Raw genomic sequence first — 22,270 nt, 5'->3', positions numbered from 1 at the left:
GAAAAAGAAGGGGATCCAAGGACAGAACTGTTAGAATCCTCCAATTAAGAGAAAGGTAAAGACTCAACAAAGGAGATTAAGAAGGAATGGCCAGAGAAGTAGAAGAGAATAAAAGAGTAGTATCCTAGAGGTTGTTGTTGATCAGAGTGTGATTTTAAACATTAAGGTACATGGTTAAGGATGCCAAAGAGTGATACCTGGGGAAGGATGGCTTCTCAGTTCTCCACAATGTGGCACTGACCTTTGTAAATTTCCCATTGACCAAAGTCTGCCTCCCAGAAATCCAAACTTGCCCTCATGTGTGTGTCACTATCTTTCAGAAAGAGAATCTCTTTATCCAAGATCCCACATACTTCTTTTTTTATATATGTGGTCTCAGATTTTAACTCAAGCTCACAAATACATTGATACAAGATATATTCCAGAATGCTAATTTATTAATGAAAATACAACTGTTGGATGCTTCACTTAGCTTAACTAGTGCATTATCCTTTCTTCCTATAGCTCTGTAGGAAAGAAAGGCAAATTTTCAGTAAGTTACTTTGCAATTATGGAATGAGAACCAATAGTTGATCTTAAGAAGTTTCTCAGTTGGCCCAGCTCAAAACACTCTCAAAGGATATCTTCCTCAAAGAGCTGGCGTCTTAAACTCTTGTGTTCTAAGTACTTGCTTGCCTGACAAACATCTTCCTTCTTTTCTCTGAAAAGACTGCAGTATAAGATTTTGTTTCTCCGGTTGCAATCCCAGTGCAATTCTCCCTGTGTGAGATTCTTCCTAGGAAACTCTGAACGTTTTAATGGTTTCCAAACTCCCGCAGAATTGCATTCATTATCTGTTGCTGTCTACTAGTTTAACTCTTAGATGGCAACCTGATTTCCAGGTTTCTGAGAGACACTTCACGGGAATGACCCTGTATAGTATTGCCGGTAGCTATTCAGATGTCAATTAGAATGAGGATTAAAGGTAAAGTCAACAGATACGGTAATTAAGAAAGTCATGGATGAGTTTGGTGCCAGGGGTTTCAGTAAAGTTGTGGGAGTGGACTCCCGGGAGTAGACAAATAAATGTAATTTTAAATCCTTCATTAGATATTTATTGAACATCTAGGACATGCTGGGCTCTGGGAGTAAAATATGAGCAACTGTGGACGAGGTCCCTGCCCTGATGCGACTTCTCTGAGCAGGAAAAGTGACATCAATAGAGTAATCATAACAATTAATGTCTAATGATACAGTGTGTGTTGCTGGGGAGCTATACAGAGATGTGACCCGACCTCGTGTTGGCTCGGAAAAAGCACGAGGCGATGACGCAGAAGGGGGGATGTGAAGGATGAATATGGTTAAGTAGGCAAAGCGGAGCGGGGAGAGACTTGTGAAAGAAAGCAGCACAGAGCTCTGGAGCGCCCAAAAGAAAATACGCATGGCTACAGTGCGGAGAGCGAGTAAGAGAGTCGGAGCGGGCGAGTCCGGAAAAGTCGAAATAACAAAGCTTCTGCAACAGGCCGAAAAGGGTGGGGAGTGGTGGCTCCACTTATAAACTACAATTCCCAGGAAGCATCGGGCCCGACGGATGTGAGGTGAGGCGCGAGCCGCGACCTTTGAAGGAAGAGAGGAAGTGCTTCGGCGTCGCAGAGCCGGAGGAGAGGGGTCAGGTAGGTAGGGGCGCGGCGCGGGAGGGGCGGCCGGCCCGGGCAGGTCGCAGTCGCGGGCTGCCGAGCGCGGCGAGGCTCCGTGTCGTCATAAGGCGGCGGCCATTTTCGCGGGAGCTCGGAGAGCGGGGACGGGCGGGCCTGAGGCGGTGCGGCGGCCGGGCGGCCTCGGCCACCCGGAAATCGCATCTTCTCCCGGCATCTCGTTGCAGAGGGAGCAGTATGTCCGCGGAAGTCCCTGAGGCAGCCTCCGCGGAGGAGCAGAAGGTGAGTGAGTGTGCACGGGGAGCGGCGCCGGCGGCTCGGGAGGCCCAGAGGCGAGGTTGCCCGGGGCTGGGCCTGCCGGGCGGCCTGCTCCCGCCGCGTGCGGGAGGAGCGTCCGGAGTGGGCTCGGGGCGCCAGGTGCGGAGAGCGGGAGGAGTCGGTGCTCCTCGGCCTGCCCGGCTGTGCTCTCTCCCACGTCGGCTGCCCACGGGAGCTGTGGTACCTGCGCCAGTGTGGTGGAAGTTTGAACACTGGCCACGTCCTCGCTGAGGCCAGCCTCTCCTAGCGCTTCGGTGTGTCGCGGTTTTTCTTAGGCGCGACTACACAGACGAGCAGTTTCTGGGCGTGGAACCCAAGTTTCTCCGTGAGCTTCACTTTGCGTAGGAAGTTTTATTTCTCCCTGGGAGAACTAACTCTCCAACTGCTGGTATTGTCTGCATGCTTTTAACTCGTAAGGCGGCGTCTCGTGTTGGGACGGTGAGGTAGACCCGGGCGGGCATTTTAGTTCCAGTCTTTGTCGGCCTTGTAACCTTGATCGGTTGCTCAGCTCGTTAGTTTTCAGTTTCATCGGTAAAGTAAGAATAATCGTACTTCCTGTGGTTGTTGTGAGGCTTAAAGGAGGTAGGTAACAAAGATTTGGCGCCGGCTCTGCGCAGAAATGTGAGCCACTGGCATCTGCATGTGGCACGGGACTGAAAATCAAAAGCTTGGATTTTAAAAGATTCTTACCAACTGGGTTGGTCTGGATTTTCGTAGAAACAGGAATGTTTTGTAAACTCACTTGCAATATTGAAGGAAAATATGCCACAAATCAGTATAATTCAAATTATGAATATTAAGCCTTTCTTTTTTATCTATGCTAGTTCTTAACCTCTTCCACTGTCATTATTTCTGCTGCCCTACCCTCCTAGGTACTTGTAGCCGGCCTGCAAAGGCCCATGATATCTTGTTTCTTAAATTGTTTATGGAAAGTTACCAGCACTTTTTCTTGAAAAATCAGAGGGCGTTATCATAAAAAGATTTGGCCTAATGCTTGGACTTTGTAAGGGCTTCTGCTTAATGTTACACCCATGATCCTAATCAGGTTGGAAATTTGATTTAGTGTATTAGTGTTCTAAACCCATGCAGTATGTTCTTAATCATACTAATTTTTCTTCAGTTGGATGGTTTTGTTATATTGTAAATATTTTTTAAAAAGAAAATAATACCATAAGTAATAGGCCAGGTTACGATGTTGTTCAGAAATATTCCAATGAAAATTATGTTGGAAATTTTTTACACTTAACAAAACATGGCAAAAAAAATATGTATCTCTTCTTTCACGCAAAAAAAATATATATATAGCTGAAAGATTACAGTCTTAACTGTAACAAGAAATGTTATTAACTGAAAAATATTTATCGTGCTGTTCATAATTGGTTGGGATTTCAGAACTCAGAAAAAAAATACAAACTGTCTGTGCTGTCTTGTTCTAAACACTGAAATCAACCTCAGTTTTGACCTCTCATGTACAGTAGTGTGCTATGTAATTTTCTTTTATGAGATTTGTTAGTGTGCTGCCAGAGTGTAAAGTGTTGATTTCTATAGTGTAAATGCTTTTACTTGGAACAGCCTAATATTCTGTCCCTGACAGTATTAAACATGTCTTGAATGTTTTTTCTTCATGAATATCTACATTAAAAATTTAATTCAAGTCCTTTGGTTTTAGGGCTGCTGTCATTAATACCAAAGTGTGTGGGTAATGTAGTGTCCCTTCTTGAATTAGGGATTGGCTGTAGATGTTAAGTGCCGGTAGCATGGATACCATCCCTAAACATGAGGAGAATGTGCAGAGTCACTTCTGTGTTCATATGGGCCAAATCACCTGTTTCTTCCACTTGGAAGAATAGTTAGATGACCTAAAAAATTGGATTGTTCTCTAGGTACCCAGTTGACCTTTCAATTAAAGTCAAAGTATTCAGCTAAAATACTTTTTTAGTTTTATGACATATTAGCCTATTGCCTCTGAAAAATTAAGATAAAGAGATGAGCCTGTATGGAGTAAAAGCTAAGTCACTGTTTCTCTGAGTGCTCCTTGTTACGCGAAGAAAACTGTATAGACCACTGGTTTTTATTGGGATATTAATTAAATATGTAAAACATGAAAATAAGTATAAACATCTGTCTCTTTAACATTCCTTTAAAATTAAAGTTGGCATCTGAAAGACTCAGTTGGTGGAGAATGTAGCCTTTGATCTCGGGGTCGTGATTTGGAGCCCCACACTGGACGTAGAAATTACTTTAAATTTTTTTTAAATTAAAACAATTAAGTACAGACAAAATTTTTGTAAATTATTAATTCATTGTGGCATAGTATTTTGCTGAAAGGAAACTTCCAATGTATTGGGAATGTGGTAGCAATTCTTAAAGTGCAGGAACTCTTTGAGTATGGCAAGTTAATGCTCCCCTGGTCATATGATACTCGGTTCTCCTTTTTAAAGACTAATCTGTGTGATCATTTAACCCTCAGGTTAGAAAAATTACATTTTAAATTCAGCTCTGTTCTTTTTTCATCTTGACAGAGTACTGCTTAGTCTCATCATAAATGAAAGCTCAGATGAAACTCATGTAGCACTTAGATATGAGATGGCAATTCAGATGTGCTAGTGTATGGTTATATATTTTTTCTTCTAGATTATCACTGAAGTGAAAACAAAATATTAAAAAAATTTAGCAGAGACCTCTTAGATCTGTCACCTGTGAATTCCACTTTGAATAACACTAAGCGCAGTCAACTGGTATGCGCTCTTGTCCTCTGGTGAGAAGAGGCATGTGGAGACTTAAAACATGTAATTCTGTTTTCATTGTGAGCGTCTTAAGCAGGGACCCTCCTTTATTTTTTCTCCCATAGTATCTGTCTTACCTGATTCATTCCATTCATTTCATTTTTCAGAAAATGTTGGTTGAATGAATATTCTCAGAAATTTTCAGTTGAAACCATTGTCAAAGTACTTTATCAGTACAGATGACAATGTTTGTACTGCAATTTAAAAAGGGGAGAGATAGACTATAGTCATATAAAAGCCTTTGTTTAAACCCACTTAAGAAATCTGAATGAAAGTAGAGGAGAGTGTGTGTGCGTGTGTGTGTACACACATATATATATATTATATACTATGGTCTTTAAGTTTTTTATAAAAGATCTCAATAGCAGGTTTTCTAGAGATTTTATTACAAGAGTCATCAAATTAAGTTAGGTGTTTTGGAGGAAGCTAACTCAAGTAGAGCTCTCAATTAAAATATTTTTGTCAGTTTCTTTCCTTTTTTTTTTTTTTTTAAGATTTATTTATTTATTTCAGCGAGAGAGGGAACACAAGCAGGCCTCCTACTGAGCAAGGAGCCCATGTGGGACTTGATCCCAGGACCCTGGGATCACGACCTGAGCCTAAGGCAGAAGCTTAACAACTGAGCCACTCAGGCACCCCCTTTTGTTTTGTCAGTTTAAAAGATAATGTTTGGCTGGGACACCTGGGTGGCTCAGTCGGTTAAGCATCTACCTTTGGCTCAGGTCATGATCCCCAGAGTCCTGGAATCAAGTCCCACATGGGCTCTTTGCTCAGCGGGGAGCCTGCGTCTCCCTCTTCTGCCACTCCCCTTGCTTGTGCTCCCTTGCTTGCTCTCTGACAAATAAATAAATAAAATCTGTAAAAAATAAATAAATAAATAAAAGGTAATGCTTGGTGCTTTTGCAGGTAGAAGAAAAGGAAGAGAAATGTTGCATAAATTACTTCCATGTTACCATTAAAGAGTGGATACAAATTGCTTTCCTATTTTCCCAGTTTTTAAGGAATTGGCATTAACACTGGCATTTTCTGGGTCTATCTTAACACTTCGTTTGGTAACTAAAAAACTCAAGCTGGGATGCCTGCGTGGCACAGTGGGTTAAAGCCTCTGCCTTCAGCTCAGGTTGTGATCCCAGGGTCCTGGAATCGAGCCCCGCATAGGGCTCTCTGCTCAGCAGGGAGTCGGCTTCCTCCCATCACTCTGTCTACTTGTGATTTCTGTCTGTGAAATAAATAAATAAAATCTTAAAAAAAAAACCAACAACAAAACTCAAGCTAAACTAAAAAACTTTTTTTTTTTTTTTTTTTTTAAACAGAGAGAGATCACAAGTAGGTAGTGAGGCAGGCAGAGAGATGGCGGGGTGTGTGGGGGGAAGTAGGCTCCCTGCTGAGCAGAGAGCCCGATGTGGGACTTGATCCCAGGACCCTGAGATCACGACCCAAGCCAAAGGCAGAGGCTTTTTTTAAAGATTTTATTTATTGAACAAAGATCACAAGTAGGCAGAGAGGCAGGCAGAGAGAGGAGGAAGCAGGCTGCCCGCTGAGCAGAGAGCCTGATGCGGGGCTCAATCCCAGGACCCTGGGATCATGACCTGAGCCGAAAGCAGAGGCTTTAACCCACTGAGCCACCCAGGTACCCCAAAAACTCGTATTTTTAATTTTTAATTTTTAAATTACAACCTGCTGGTCTGCTTTGTGTGCAACCCTTGATTCTTAGCAATCTAGAGGCAAACCTCAGAAAAGTTTAAAACCTATCTCTTTGCTATCTTAGCAAGTGTACATACAACAGTGTTTTAGGCTTGTCTCTGTTGTTAGATTTTTAATCCTGAACCTGTGCTACTATAACATGAAATGTTTCAAAGATAAGATGATGCTTGCACAGGGGCCATGCTAATCTTCTCTGTATCGTTCCAATTTTAGTATATGTGCTGCCTAAGCGAGCACCAAAGATAAGATGATGGTGAAACTGTCAGGTGTTACAAAGTTTCTTAGTTTTAGTGAAACAATTGGAGTACACTGTGTTCATTCAGTAGGTTTTTATTGAATGCCTGTTAAATGCCAGGCAATGTGCAAGTAGTAAGGACTTAATTGGACCACAGTATTTTTCCCTAGAGGTTGATAACAGTACTGATACTTTCTTGGCAATATCCCGGAGGATTTGTTGGCTTTCATTAATCTTTTCTATTTATTCATCAGTCAGTACATCAGTGAACATATTGCTGAGCAGTTAGAGAACTTGCTTAGAGTGATCAGATTTTTATTGCTGATCTTGCTGTGTAATGTTGCTGAAGGCTATAAAGTGGTATCAATCATTCAGATTTATTAGCAGTCCGTGGCAGTCTACATAATCCCTAACTCAATGTTCTTTTCTCTGTATGTTTTTATACTTTATGCCCTGCCTACTTACAAAAAGGGTATCTAATGTATTTCAATAGACTAGTTCACAAAAATTCAGGTGCCTAACAATATTAGGCTGTGTGCTAGATATAGCGTATACAGTGAAGATAAATTTATGTACTTGTCGAGGATAACCCTCATTTAAAATATTGTTTTTAGGTAATTTTTTGGTACATGATAAGCCTATATCTTTGTTACGATAATCCTGGGTTTCTGGTTTCCTGGTTTGTAGCTAGAGTAAATGTTCCAGAAATCTAATGGTCCTTCTGAACTTCTCCCCACCGAAGGTATTATCAGCATAGAAACCACTTAGGTGAGTGAATCCACTCACATACTGGCATCTGTTCTATAAAGTAGTAAAATTGCTGTATGACATGAAAGTTTCTTGGAGGATAAAATTTTGAAAACATATTTGAATTTTTAAAAATATTTCTTGATTAAGCCTATCATTCCCCTGTTTTGTTGATCCTCTCTATTGTATCTTTTTTTAAATCTCATTAATTTCTGCTTTTTATTTTCTCCTATTCTGTTTGGGTTCCCTTCTTTGTTTTCTGTAGTTGGATACATAGCTCATTGGATTTTCGTTTTTTCTTTAAATATAAGCCCTTTTAGAGACCTTTGTTGTATCCTCCACAAGTTTGGTTAGTACAGAATTTTTATTATCAGTGAGTTCCCTGTGGTTTTTTTAGTTCCCATTATTTTTTTAACCATCAGTTATTTCTTTAATGTGCTTTTTAAAGTTTATACACTTTGCAGTTTTAATGAGTTAAGGTATTTTAGTAATGTATGTTTTTTAAGTATTTTATTTGTTTATTTGACAGAGATCACAGGCAGAGAGGCAGGCAGAGAGGGGGAAGCAGGCTCCCTGCTGAGCAGAGAGCCTGATGTGGGGCTCCATCCCAGGACCCTGGGATCATGACCTGAGCGAAGGCAGAGGTTTAACCCACTAAGCCACCCAGGTGCCCCTTAGTAATGTATTTTAATTTCCAAATAGTAGGGCTATATAAATTTTTTTATTACTGACTTTTAATTTTATGAATTATAGTCATAGATGGTGATCTGGATGAAAATGGTTTAGACTTGCTTTATAGCCTAGTACTTTGTCAGTTTTTCTATTTGTGCTTGAGAAGAACACATATTTCCTAGCTATTGGGTACAGAAGCAAAATCTGGTATCTTGACTGCTTTTTCTTTTTCACCTGTCAGTTACTGAGGAAGGTGTGTTAAAATCTCCTCTGCTGATAGACGTGTCAGTTGTTACTATAATTGTCAATTTTTGCTTTATATATTTTGAGGCTTTTTTTTTTTAAGATTTTATTTTTAAGTAATCTCTACACCCATCATGGGGCTTGAACCCACAACCCTCAGATCAAGAGTCACATGCTCTACCAACTGAGCCAACCAGGCTCCCCTTTTGTTTTGTTTTTAACCTGATACATTAAGACATTGAAATTTGAAAAGGTAATGTGTCAATTATATCTCCACAAAGTTGGGGGGAAGTTACTAAAGTGACTTGTCAGTATACATGAATGTATGCCAATTTTTTTGCTATTACTTCCTAAATCTCTAGCCTTTTTCAAGATTTATTTTCATTCTAGCCAAAATAAATGTTTAGGAAGTACTTTAGAGGATGTCCAGAAACAGGGAATCACCAAATTTTATGTGCCCTTTTGCATTTTTTTAACATGACCATAGGGATGAATTGCTTATTTTATGTAATATTATCAAAACCACTTTGGGTATTTAAAACAGAAAGGGATGTGATGTAGGGAATTAGGATACAAATTATTAGAGGAAGGGTGAAGGAATAAAGAGGGAAGATGATGATGTTTCTTGAGGGGAGGAATTGCAGAAAGCTGTTGACTCTGCACAAGTGAGCACTATTCTGAGCCCAGCATCCTCTATGTATACTCTCATGTGGCAGCTTCAGTAGCACCTGATTATCAGCTTGATGTCCCTCTGCAGGAACTCCTGGGCTACTGCTCATCTTCACATTGTTGGTGGCCCATCACCAGGAAGAGTGAATTCTTTCTCCCCTGCCTTTTAATCAGGTGTAGGTGTCATTGGGAGAACCTAGTAGGAATTCAGCTGGGTAATGTAGCTTCAGGCTTCTAACTGGTGATTTAGGGGATTGTTTTAAAGAAGGGTAAGTGTGGGGGCGCCTGGGTGGCTCACTGGGTTAATCCTCTGCCCTCAGCTCAGGTTGTGATCTCAGGGTCCTGGGATCACAACCTGAGCTGAAGGATCGTGCCCTGTATTAGGCTCTGTGCTCAGCGGGGAGCCTGCTTCCCCTTTTCTGCTGGCCTCTCTGCCTACTTGTGATCTCTCTCTCTGTCAAGTAAATAAATAAAATCTTTAAAAAAAGGGGGGGGTTAAGTGTGAGCTGAATGCCAGTAGACATAGTCTGCCACCTGACGTATTTTTTATACTTAATACTACAAAGCCCAGGCATTTCAACTTCCTTATCAGTAAGGTCCCATAACTCTACATTTCCAAAAAGTTAAGAATGTTTCTGTGTGATCCATGAAAAGTATCCTAGATGTCTTTATGGTATGAACTATGTTTTTAAAATGTAGCTTTGGTCGTATTTTTCCCCCTTTTGGTGTTAAATGCAGCTGAAATTCTGAGACACTTGTTCTTGTGCTATGTATTTGGCCAGAAAGTTAAAGAATTAATTGTTTATCTAGGACATACTATAAATCCATTCTAAACCTAAATGGTATTTTTTTTCTGTAGATGCTGTTGCCCAAAACATTTTTTATAGTAAACTATTTTGATTTTATTGAACGTGCTTAATATTATATAAATATATACGTGAATATATTCCTTATTTAGAAAATAAGGGAATGCCAGGTACAGTGTTATATTGTATACAACTTTCTTGCCTTCTCCTGTGAAGGAAAACTGCAGAAACACTAGAAATTAGGGAAAGTTGCTACCTCTATACCAGAAACTTTACGGAATTTCTCTTACAAATAGAGAACTGATAATTCAACTCAAACAAAGGAAGTGGAGAGCCCAAGAAAGCTGGATGGTTTTTAGTGGAAATGTAGAGGACTTTGTTAACACCCTTTAATTAGAATGTGTGAGGACTCAAAGGCTATGATCAAGTTATGTCCTTTTCAACTAACATCCAAATTTAATGCTAACCAGTTTAAAAAACAACTGTATAGGGGAACCCAAGAATAGGTTCTTTCTCCCAGTTCCCCTAAGTAGCACTATTGTCAGTACAGCTGCACCTATAGGAGATGCCTACAGTGACGGCTGAGCCACTGAAGAGAAATTCCAGCCCATCTTTCTGCAATAAACTGGTAATCTTAAATTTATATTTCTTTAGTGTTTGTGATGAATACAGTATAGTCCTACCTTATATAGTGGTTAGATTCTAAAGTTAGTAAGGCGGGAATCGCATATAACTAAAATCACCCTTGAAAAACCCCGGTGAAGTCATAATCATAGTGGAGACAGTTCCATCAATTCTCAATAGGATGAGTAGTCACTTTTTTAATCTAGTGGTTGAACAGATGTCTGGGCTGATTCTTCTGTTAATTGACAGCTTCTGTATTGTAGGGGCTGAGTTTTAAAATACTAGAGTGATAAACAAAACATTGATTCTGAAATTCTTAAATTCTGAAAGGAACCCAGGATTGAGATCATCATGGGAATAGCAGGTTTGCATCACACACCTTACACTTGAGCTCTCTCTGGGGCATACTCTTCTTGAATGGAATGACTGGCAGAATCACTGATACTATTTAGAGTCTCTGTCTCTGGCTGAACACACGTAGTTGAATTTTGTGTATATCAAGTGAGTGATGTGACCAGTTAAAGAGACTGAAAATATAAATAGATGCATGAAACTGTAGCATAAAAGGAAGGTAGAACACTTGGAGCCAAAGGGAGCATCCATACAAAGGAAGCCCCATAGAAAAAGTATGTTTGACAGTAGCAGCAGCTTTAATCTCAAAATACTGCAAGACTGAAAATGAGAAGATGTACTAACACATGAGGAAGCTAGTCAAGATGAAGGAAATATTGACAACGTATAAGCTGAACAGAGCTGATTATAAAGCGTGTATGAATATAATTTTAAGGAAAATGCATCCAAAAATCATAAGTCATTTTGGGCATAAATGATTTGCTGGCTGTACAGGAACAGGAGGCTTGGCATTTATGGATAATCATTCATTTTTGACATTCATAAATAATCTGGAAAAATTGAGATATGCAGAGGTATGTGATTTTGCCTAGCTGGTATGCAGAAATGAGTCCATTAGCTGGAAGGTGCCTTTTGCCATTGCCCAGCATTGTCTATCAGGGAAACTTTGTTTTTCTTGATTCATTCTTCTTCAGTACTTACCATAAAGTGATAAACACTGTTCCCCTATAAAATATGGCTCTTGGAAAGAAAGTAGACTGTATCAAAACTGGTGTTAAAAGTCAGTAGGCTTGAGTGGATTCCTCCTTTCGGTCCTGCTGCCCTAATCTGCAGGCGGGTACCAGATACATTTGGAAGAGGTTATATAGAGGAGTTGAGAAGAGGAGAAAGAATAAGGGGAAGAGACAGGACCTTTTTCAAAGTTTCAAATAGTTTCTGTTGACCATAAAAGGATGGTTAGGACACTGCAGTCACTCCAGAGTCTATAGATGGGATCTTGGGAAAACTGACAAAAGTCAATGCAAGAAAAAAGTCCCTTCTTAAATGCCAGTGGTATGAGCAATCATACTGTATAGAGACCTAATGTAGGAGGTATACCACCATGTCCTGAAATAAGACATGACTTTTGAAAGGACTGACTTATTCCCAGGACTGAGACGGATTCAGTGTGTTATGGGATAACTCAGTTTTTGGACTGTGAAACTTCTTGGGAAAGTTTCAGTTGGGGGAATGACAGGGTTTAGGACATGCTACCCCAAAATATGGCAGCTTATGATTTTGGATATTATAAGCTAAAGGAATTTGAGAACTGGTATATGCAGGAAGGACTTCTTGACCTTCCCCTGAAGCGGGTCATAAGATCCTCAAATGAGAGGTGCTGCCTTCCCCTATAATCCGAGAGAGAGGGACACTGGTGTTTTCTTCCATTTACCACTTTCATCTCATATTCCTTTTTGTCCTGTTGTTGTTGTTTTTTCATTTTCTCTGTACTTTTGATTAAACCTAATATAAAAATCAGGTTTAACCATATCTTTGGTCTTCAGCCTTACGAAGCCTCTTGTATGGCATAAAATTTGTATTAAGTAAATGTTATGCTTTTCAAAAAAAAAAAAAAAAGTGATAGGCTTAGAGGCACCTGGCTGGTTCAGTTGGAAGAGCATGCAACTCTTAATCTTGGAGTAATGAGTTTGAGCCCCATGTTGGTTGTAGAGCTTTCTTTAAAAAAAAAAAAAAAAGGGACACCTGGGTGGCTCAGTTAGTTGAGCCGCTGTATTCGGCTCAGGTCATGATCCCAGCATCCTGGGATCGAGTCCCACATTGGGCTCCTTGCTCAGCAGGGAGCCTGCTTCTCCCTCTGCCTCTGCCTGCCACTCTGTCTGTCTGTGCTCACTCTGACAAATAAATAAATAAAATCTTAAAAAATAAAAAAAAAAAAGCACCTGGGTGGCTCAGTTGGTTAAGTGCCTGACCAGCTCAGGTCATGATCTCAGGGTCCTAGGACTGGCCCTGTGTCAGGCTCTCTGTTAAGTAGGGAGGGGGAGTCTGCCTTTGCCTCTTACCACTCCTCCTTTGCCTCTTACCACTCCTCGCTTGCTCGCTCTCAAATATATAAGATCTTTTAAAGGGAAAATTGAATAGTCTTAAAATACTGACAGTCATTAGGTCAGAAAATACATTTTTTTTTCTAAAGATTTTATTTATTTATGCGACAGACAGAGATCACAAGCAGGCAGAGAAACAGGCAGAGAGAGAGAGAGGAGGAAGCAGGCTTCCTGCTGAGCAGAGAGCCGATGCGGGGCTCGATCCCAGGACCCTGGGACCATGACCTGAGCCGAAGGCAGAGGCTTTAACCCACTGAGCCACCCAGGTGCCCCACAGAAAATACATTTTGATACATTAAAGAATGGGACCTTTGGCATGAGCAGTATTTGTCATCAAATATGGGGGGAATTTTAGGGAATAATATACACTGATATGAAGGTTGACAAATACTTTTTTTTTTTAAGGATTTTATTTATTCATCTGTCAGAGAGAGAGAAAGTGCACAAGCAGGCAGAGTGGCAGGCAGAGGCAGGGAGAGAAGCAGGCTCCCTGTTGAAAAGGAGCCCAATGTGGGACATCATTGATCCCAGGATCCTGGGATCATGACCTGAGTCAAAGGCAGCCGCCCAATGGACTGGGATCCTGACAAAGATGTTTTTCTTTAAAAATACAAGACTGGGTGCCTGGCTCAGTTGGTGGAGCATGTGACTCTTGATCTCAGGGCTGTGAGCTTGAGCCCCATGTTAGGTGTAGAGATTACGTAAGAGAAATAAAATCTTTAAAAAAAATAAAAGTACCAAGGTCTTCTATATTGAGTTAGGGAAAATCTGCTGGTAAGTAAGCTGTTGTTAATTCCTGTTAAAGAATCTCAGAGCTTCCAGTCATACATGAATTTGGATTAACAGGAGATCATCTTTTTTCTTTTTTTTTTTTGTATTTTAACAGTATTAAGATGGTTCTCTAAATATAGGCAAGGAGCTGATGAGTTCCATGGAAGGTGACTAACTATAAATGTATTATACATGACTAGAAAGTAATGGCAAGCAAGACTTCAGAGCTGAGTTATCTTGATATTTTTATCCAGTGTGTGGGGTGTACACATGCATCACAGCTATAATAGAGCTATCACATGGATCATTTGAAAAACAAGACAGAGATGTTTTAAAAGCTTCTGTGCTTGATTTCTTAGTCAGATGCTGCATTATTTGACACTCGACAACTAAAGTCAGGATCCACATATTAAAAGGTGAATTATTTTAAATAAGTGGATTATAATAGACAAGTAATTTATTTTAAATTATTTCAGGAAATGGAAGATAAAGTGACTAGTCCAGAGAAAGCTGAAGAAGCAAAATTAAAAGCAAGGTATCCTCATCTGGGACAAAAGCCTGGAGGTTCAGATTTCTTAAGGAAACGATTACAGAAAGGGGTAAGTTCTCATGTGTAATCTTCAAATGCTTAAACCCTGTGAACGCAGTGTAATTGCAATTATGAAATGCGTGTCTATGTATATGTAACTCTGTACCTTACCAGATATAGCTGTATAGAGAGAGATATAATTTTTCTAATATTTTATATTGTTCATTGTATAAATATGTATGATAAGAATGAACAGCACATCACTTTAAACTGTTCCAAGCATGTAGAAAGTATAGATAATATAGCAGAACCCATGTACTCACCACCCAGATTTAGTATGTTAATGTTAATAGTTTAATCTTTGTAAGAAAGAAAATGTTGTAGATAATGGTTGAAACTTGCCCACGTGTGTGTGTGTATATATATATCCTTTCCCCCTTCTTTCCAAAAGCTGGTATATATCCTCTGCTCATATTTTTTTTAACTTTTACCTGTAGACTGAAAATATTTTTTATTTTTATTTGGATGAAATGGTCACTTTTATAAAAGCAGAGCTTATTATTTCCTTTACATAATACATTTTAACAGAGTTACTCTAAATTCAATTTATACATGGTAATTTTAATAGTTCATATTAATGAAAACATTTTTCAAAATCTTACCAATTCTTGGGGCGCCTGGGTGGCTCAGTGGGTTAAAGCCTCTGCCTTCGGCTCAGGTCATGATCCCAGGGTCCTGGGATCGAGCCCCGCATCGGGCTTTCTGCTTAGCAGGGAGCCTGCTTCTTCCTCTCTCTCTGCATGCTTCTCTGCCTGCTTGTGATCTCTGTCTGTCAAATAAATAAAATCTTTTAAAAAAAAAAAACAAAAAACTTACCAATTCTTTGTGTGGTGGAAACCATTATTGTTTAATAATAAGATCTGAATTGAGATAATGCTATTTGTTCATTCCTTAGGTTTTCTTTTCTAACCACTTTGTAAAAAATTAAAGGACTCCATCTTTGGTTTAAGTACATTTAAATGATTTACCACACATGGACACCCGGGTGGCTCAGACAGTTAAACGTCTGCCTTTGGGTCAGGTCATGATCTCCGGGTCCTGAGATTGAGCCCCAACTGGGGCTTCTGGCTAGCTCAGCAGGGAGCCAGCTCCCTCTCCCTCTGCCTCTCTGCCTGCTTGTGTGCGCTCTCTGTCTCTCTTGCTCTCAAATGAATAAATAAAATCTTTAAAATAAAATAAAATTAAATAAATGCTTTACCACACAGAGAAGAGGGAAAGATGAAGGAATTTATTAATTGAATCAGGTGTCAGATCATGTTTTTCCCTTAATAAATACCTTGAACATACTGGTATCTGCTGTTTGGTTAAAAACACATGTCCATATGTATGTGTATAGGTATTGGCTATAGTTATATATGGATTATTTTCTCAAATCAAACTGCAAAAGGATATTTTTTTCCAGCTTTATTGAGATGTTATTGATATAAAACATTGTGTAAGTTTAAGGTGTACACCATGATGATTTGATACACATACATGTTATGAAATGCTTACCACTAAGGTTAGTTAACACATCCCTTACCTCACATAATTACCATTTTGTTGTTATGGTGAAAACATTAAAGCTTTACTCTTCATAGAAATTGTCAAGTATACAACTTACTGTACATTAGATCCCTGGAACTTACTCATCTTATAATTGAACGTTTGTGCCTTCTAACCAGTATCTCCCTATTTCCCCCACCCCTTAGCCCTGGCAACCACATTCTGCCGTTTCTATGATTTTAATGTTTTTAGATTCCACATGTAAGTGAAATCATATACTCTTTTTCTTTATACCAAGAGAGTATGGTAGTGTGGCACCTGGCTGGCTCAGTCAGTAGAACATGACTCTTGATCTCCAGGTCTTGAGTTCCAGCCCCATGTTGGGGGTAGAGGTTACCAAATAAATAAAAAATAAAACTCACCTAATAAAAATTCTAACAAAATTAAAAATAAATAAATAAAAACTTATTTTTGAAAGTGATAAAATACAGAATTTTTTTGTTTTATATGAAAGAATAATGTTCACATCTTTGAAATACTAGGGTGGAAGGTAGGAATTAAACCAAATATATAAAGACATAAAACCTCTAAGGGACACCTGGGTGGTTCAGTCAGTTAAGCGGCTGCCTTCCGGCTCAGGTCATGGTCCTGGGGTCCTGGGATTGAGTACTGCATCAGACTTCCTGCTCAGTGGGGAGCCTGCTTCTCCCTCTCTTCCCTGCTCACGTTCTCTCTCACTCTGTCTGTTGCTGTCTCTCTCTTTCTCAAATAAATAAAATCTTTTTAAAAAATAAAAGCATTATTACAGAGATAGTGTAATGTAGGGAATAAATAGAAAAGCAGAATGAGAAACATGTTCGTTACGAATATAGCTATATGGAATGTATTTATATCAAGTCTAATTTTGAAATGGTTGACTGATGTGGTTTAGTTATGAAATAAATTATGTAATCATCTCTTAAATTATTAATTAGATTTGATTACTGAGTGTTTAGGAAACTTTTTTCCTTTGCTGATCTCCAGCATAATTTATTCTGACAAGCTTTTTTCCAGCGTTTGGGCTGTTGTCTTTGTAATTTTTCCCTAGTTCCAACTATTTATGGCTTTTTAAGAATCTTCAAGTCAGAATTCATAAACATTGTATCTTGTAGTCGGTATTATAAATAGTTGGGAAAGAAAAAATGCTGCTTGAATCAAGAAATAATTATATAGAATTTGAGAAGGGAACTCTTGAATGATCTTGCGTTATACCAAATGTCAATGAATAACCACATATTAAGGAAATGAAGTCTTTTTTTTTTTTAATTTTATTTATTTATTTGACAGATCTCAAGTAGGCAGAGACACAGGCAGAGAGAGAGGAGGAAGCAGGCTCCCCACTGAGCAGAGTGCCTGATGCGGGGCTCAATCCCAGGACCCTGGGATCATGAGCTGAGCCGAAGGCAGAGGTTTTAACCCACTGAGCCACCCAGGTGCCCCTGGGAAATGAAGTCTTATATTCAGCTGTATCATTTCTTACTTTTTTAAAAGGGTTTTTGTTTGTTTGTTTGTTTTAAAGATATCTGGATCACAGGGTCTTGGGTTTTAGTTTTTAAGTTACCTCAGTATCTTTAAACAGTTTGTTCTTCATTTGGGAGGGTTTATTACTGTACTTGTTAATGTCATTACATCCATTTTAGGCTTTTCACCGTGTGGGTTGTATATTGTTACATATAGACTGTTAAAGCTGGGAGGGATATCAAGGAGCAGTCTGGCCCATATTTTTTCATATTTGTGGAGTTTGTGAAGCCCCAGAAAAACTTGAGGATTCAGTTTTTGTTGTTGTTTAAGATTTTACTTATTTATTTATTTGAAAGAGAAAGCATGCATCGGGGGAGAAGGAGAAGTCCAAGCAGACTCTACACTGAGCACAGAGCCTGACATGGCACTCCATCTCACAACCCTAGATCATGACCTGAGCCGAAATCAAGAGTCAGACGCCTAGTCCACTGAGCCACCCAGGCACCCCAAAGATTCCGTTTTGAGAAAAATGACCTTAAAAGTTAATTTGTCGGGAAGCCTTAGCATTGAGTGTCCTGGGAAAAGGTCTCAGTGGTTGCATCCCTCAAGGGACTATTCTTTGATAAGCCAGATCAGGCCTAAAGCCAGAGGGCTTCACTAAGCTGTGAATTCTCATCTACTTTATTTACCACAGAGCTATCTCTGAAGTCTCGGAGAATTTTTTTTTCTCCCTTCACCTTTTGTCCATGAGGCCATCATCTCATTTCTGGATTATCCCCTCCTGCCTACCCTAGAAAGGTTAGGTTACCCTCCTTTGGGCACTCACAGCACCTTATGTACTAAAAACAGTATAATGGTTGGAATCTTTGTTGTGCATCTTTGTATCTTTTCCAGGACTCACACGGTGCCTTAAGAGGCACTCAGTAAAGGTAGGTTAAACATGATAGATGGAAGTCAGAACCCAGGCAGATTTGTCTGTTTTTACTCTGAAACAGGTAACTCATGTAGATCAGCTATATTAAGGTTGATCTTTAGCTCTCCCTGCAATTTCTATTTCAGTGATAAAGGGTATCATTATTAACTTACTCATCCCTTCACTAAAAGTGATAGTTGTACTTATACAGTGTCTTAAGTGAAAAACAGGTGTAGGATAGGGATGTACAGTTTAAGTGGTAATTTCTAAAGAGTTTATTTCTTCTGTTACCCTAGCATTTATATATATATTTTAAAGATTTTATTTATTTATTTGACAGACAGAGATCACAAGTAGGCAGAGAGGCAGGCAGAGAGAGAGGAGGAAGCAGGCTCCCTGCTGAGCAGAGAGCCCGACGTGGGGCTTGATCCCAGGACTCTGGGATCGTGACCTTAGCCGAAGGCAGAGGTTTTAACCCACCAAGCCACCGAGGTGCCCCCCTAGCATTTATATTTTAACCTTACTTTTGATTTTAGTGAACTGCTCTAATTCAAATAACTGATTTTAAATCCTTGCAGAAATGTTCATCCTAGATATCAGGAACTCTAATGGTTTTAATAGTACAAGGTTAATTGAAAGTGTGGCACATTCTAAATGCAAGTTGGTGATTAAGTGTTTTTATTTTCAAAATAATTTAAGCAAAAATTTCAGTCTGGTTTTTCTGCTAGTACAAGAAAGCTTTGCTATTTCATCTATATTAATGTTGTTTAAATTTTTTTAGATTAACTTATTTTATCTACATGTTAAATCGGTGTGGTTGCATATGTAAGTTTTAAATCCAGTCTCAATTTTTTTTTCTTGTAGCAAAAATATTTTGATTCTGGGGATTACAACATGGCTAAAGCAAAAATGAAGAACAAGCAGCTTCCTACTGCAGCTCCGGATAAGACAGAGGTCACTGGTGACCACATTCCCACTCCACAGGACCTTCCTCAACGGAAACCATCCCTTGTTGCTAGCAAGCTGGCTGGCTGATTAAAAGAGCTGAACTGCATGAATCTTCTAATTCCCATTATTTCTCCTTAATATGTTACTTCTCTGCTTTTTATTTCCTTTCATTCACTAAGTCATTTGAGAATGACAGCTTTGCAGGTAGCGGTAGTGTGTGCTGCTATTATAAGGGAATATTCGTGTGTAGAGTTTTGATTAGTTTTAACAGTGCACTGATAAAGAGAACATGTTAGAGCATCATAAAGTAATCTACTTGAAAATAATTGTATATATTACCTAACTTCTAGTATAGGACTGATTCAACAAGTAACAAGCAAGTTTTACAATTGTAATCTTTTGGCTTTCTTTAATTCATCTTAATTATAGCTTTGTATGTTACTCTTATTTAATATAACCTTTATTGTATTGATTTCTTCTGTATTTTCCTTTTGGATTTTGTAAAACAGAAGTTTAAGACCACAAGTTGGAAAGAAGGTCACATTCTTCAAACAAAAATAGATGGGGTTCTGAAAGATTTGTTTCTCTGTGCTTGAACTTGAATGGCCTTAAACCTGTTTCAGCTTTAACAATAGAATTTTACTTGGGCAATATTTGCCCATTCTCGTGTAACTTATGTGACTCTAGTGCTTAACAGCTGCCGTTGAAGCTAGTATTCTTACTCAGTTCTGTAGTGTTAGAATATCTTTTGTTGAAGATGTGAATGAAGTGTGCATGTGCATCGACTGTTGAATTCACTTTTGTGCCATTTTTGTAAATACAATAGTTTTGCACAACCTCTCACAAATGTCTGTATTAATTTCACATATTAAAAAGTAGATGATGTGCCAACCAGAAGCACAAGAGTTCCTACACAAAACTCTGTATGTCATTAGAGCTTTTGTATAGTAAGAGTAGTTTACAATCTTGGGCTTATAGAATACCAAACAAATCTTTGCTTAGTCTGTCATAGACTTAAGCTTTTTCATTTGTTATTAATATCCATACATTCAGTGGCCTTGTGCAGATATGATATGTTGCTTAGGCATATCTTTTGTCCTATGCAGAACATTTCATTTTGACTTTTATGAAAATTGCAATTCATGTAATTTATATAAACTTTTTTAATGTAGAAACTTTTTACTTCCACAGTCAATTTGGGGACACTAGAATAAAAGGCTTCGATACTCTGCCTCCTATGGCCCCTCCCTCCTTTTTTTCTTGCTTCTTTGACTCAAATCGTGCTCTGCTGTGCTGTTTAATCTGTTCAGAAGCATAGGTATATATCCTCACTCTTGAAATTTGCTCTGCTGAATGCTATATTTTATAACAGAATGATGTTTTTCTTATAATTTCTCAGTTGTTAATTAACCACTCTTAATCCTGTATTATTACTAATATTTGACACTTGTTTAAATAAAAGGAACTTTATACTGAAACAAATACTTGAGAAGACTGGCCCAGGAACCCGTGTCAGGCTGAGATGAATTCTGGTAAATAATTTTAAGTAAGCTAAGTGAATTATACTTGTGACACTTAGAGTCATTTATGTGGTAGGTGGAACATACTCATACTAAAATATTTAGATATTTTACTTCTATAGAGTCACTTTAATAATCAATTTAATTTTACTTGTGGTTTATCTAGTTAGTAAGAATCTTAATTAACAGACTTTAGTGGGATACATTTACTGCTCTTTTAAGAGCCCTTCCCATAGGTGATACAATGCTATAGCATGACAGTGAAGATCAGTAACTGGAGATGATAGTATTTTTTTCTTTATCTTTGACTTGCCTCCCCTCTTGTTTGATCCAGGCATCTTTTCTAGATCTTGGCTCCATCTGTATACTTGCTTTCCTGTAACCCCAAATCATTATAAATGGTGCCTTGAACATAGCACCTGCACTTAAAGGCTGCCTAGTGCTCTACAGGCTTGCTGATTATCTTCCTGTTCCACCCACCCCAAAAGGCAGAAAAGCAATGAAATCAATAATGTAGTTTATAATTTTAAGGATCAGTTATATATAAATATATTTGTGATGGGAGCAAGTAGATGATTCCACAATATATATATAATCATTATAGGATCCATTTAAGAATTAGGAAATACCCCAAAGTAGAATTTCTATGTCTAGTCTTTTTTTGGTGAATATTTGCAAGCTGTCAACATTAAATTTACACATCAAAGACGATTAATCTAAAAGATCACAGAGACCATGTTTTTCTTGACCATGCTAGGACTCCTGCTGTAGTTTACAACAAGTGATATAACCTTTAAGTTTTATTTGTAAAATACAATGCTGATATTTAACCTACCTCAAAACTTGTTGAGGATCTGTGAAATACTGAGTAAGTGCCCAAAATAAAATACTGTTGATTGTCTTTTTATTAAAAGTAAGTTTCCTCATTAAACCAGCCTGCCTTCTATAAAGTCACAGTGCTTAAAATCTCAGGATTTTCCATTAGGGAAAGACCTGTCAATAAGAATTTTTAGGTATAATTGCTTAGCCTCCATTATTGGTGCTTGGGATACAGAGGTTTTTAATTTTTCTATTTTTTGTTCTGCCTCAAGTCTCAGTTTATTGAAGACATATTTTTGCACTGTTTCACCATTGCTTGAATGAAGATGTTGAATAGATGAGTTTAATTCTTCATTTCTCTAATTTGAGAGTTGTGGTTTGAAAAATGGCTGATTTTAATTGTCTTGTTTATTATAAATGAATGTTGGAGTGAACTGAAGTTCAGGGTAACAAATATTTCATGAAAATTGGCTAAAGTCTGAAATAAATTACCTGTTTGATGTCCAGTAGCTCCTACATTGGTAGAGCATTTTGAGAAACATTTCATTTTTGAAGGCTACATCTGACTAAAACAATTACAGTTCTTGGCATGTTGGGATAGTAAGAATTACTGGATTGTTTTGATGAACTGGCAGCAGGATGTTTGCAGTCTATTTACAAGTTAATTCAATACTCATGTGCTGCTGACCTAAAAATAAGTCAACTATTCATCAAGGCAGGCCGGGTAAGGCCTTTCTATTTGTTTTTACTTCAAAAGTTGGAATTAGTTGCTTTTTACTTGATGTAACAAAACCATACCTCTAAATATTTATGGATACTTCGTACTGAATCAGC

General features: G+C 38.5%; 1 protein-coding gene across 2 annotated transcripts; it reads left to right on the top strand.

The window, feature by feature from the left end:
- Positions 1-1,561: 1,561 nt before the first annotated feature.
- ARPP19 (cAMP regulated phosphoprotein 19) lies at positions 1,562-21,530 on the top strand. Of its 2 annotated transcripts, XM_080808333.1 has the most exons (4): positions 1,562-1,652; positions 1,862-1,916; positions 14,139-14,261; positions 19,014-21,530. In XM_080808333.1, exons 2-4 carry the CDS (start codon positions 1,872-1,874, stop codon positions 19,182-19,184), a joined length of 339 nt encoding a protein of 112 aa, XP_080664459.1. In that variant the 5' UTR covers positions 1,562-1,652; positions 1,862-1,871; the 3' UTR covers positions 19,185-21,530. The 2 variants fall into 2 exon arrangements, with proteins under 2 accessions (XP_080664459.1, XP_080664460.1); XM_080808334.1 differs by lacking the exon at positions 1,562-1,652 and having other exon boundaries at positions 1,661-1,916.
- The last annotated feature ends 740 nt before the right edge of the window (positions 21,531-22,270 follow it).

The sequence above is a fragment of the Martes martes genome, assembly GCF_963455335.1.
Source record: "Martes martes genome assembly, chromosome: 7".
Classification (NCBI taxonomy): domain Eukaryota; kingdom Metazoa; phylum Chordata; class Mammalia; order Carnivora; family Mustelidae; genus Martes; species Martes martes.
This window is presented reverse-complemented; position numbering and strand designations above follow the sequence as displayed.

Excerpts from the sequence above, each read along its gene's own strand:
- ARPP19 (XM_080808333.1), top strand. The coding sequence starts at position 1,872 with ATGTCCGCGGAAGTCCCTGAGGCAGCCTCCGCGGAGGAGCAGAAG. Across the intron at positions 1,917-14,138 it reads CCTCCGCGGAGGAGCAGAAG|GAAATGGAAGATAAAGTGAC; the intron begins GTGAGTGAGTGT and ends AAATTATTTCAG. Across the intron at positions 14,262-19,013 it reads GGAAACGATTACAGAAAGGG|CAAAAATATTTTGATTCTGG; the intron begins GTAAGTTCTCAT and ends TTTTTCTTGTAG.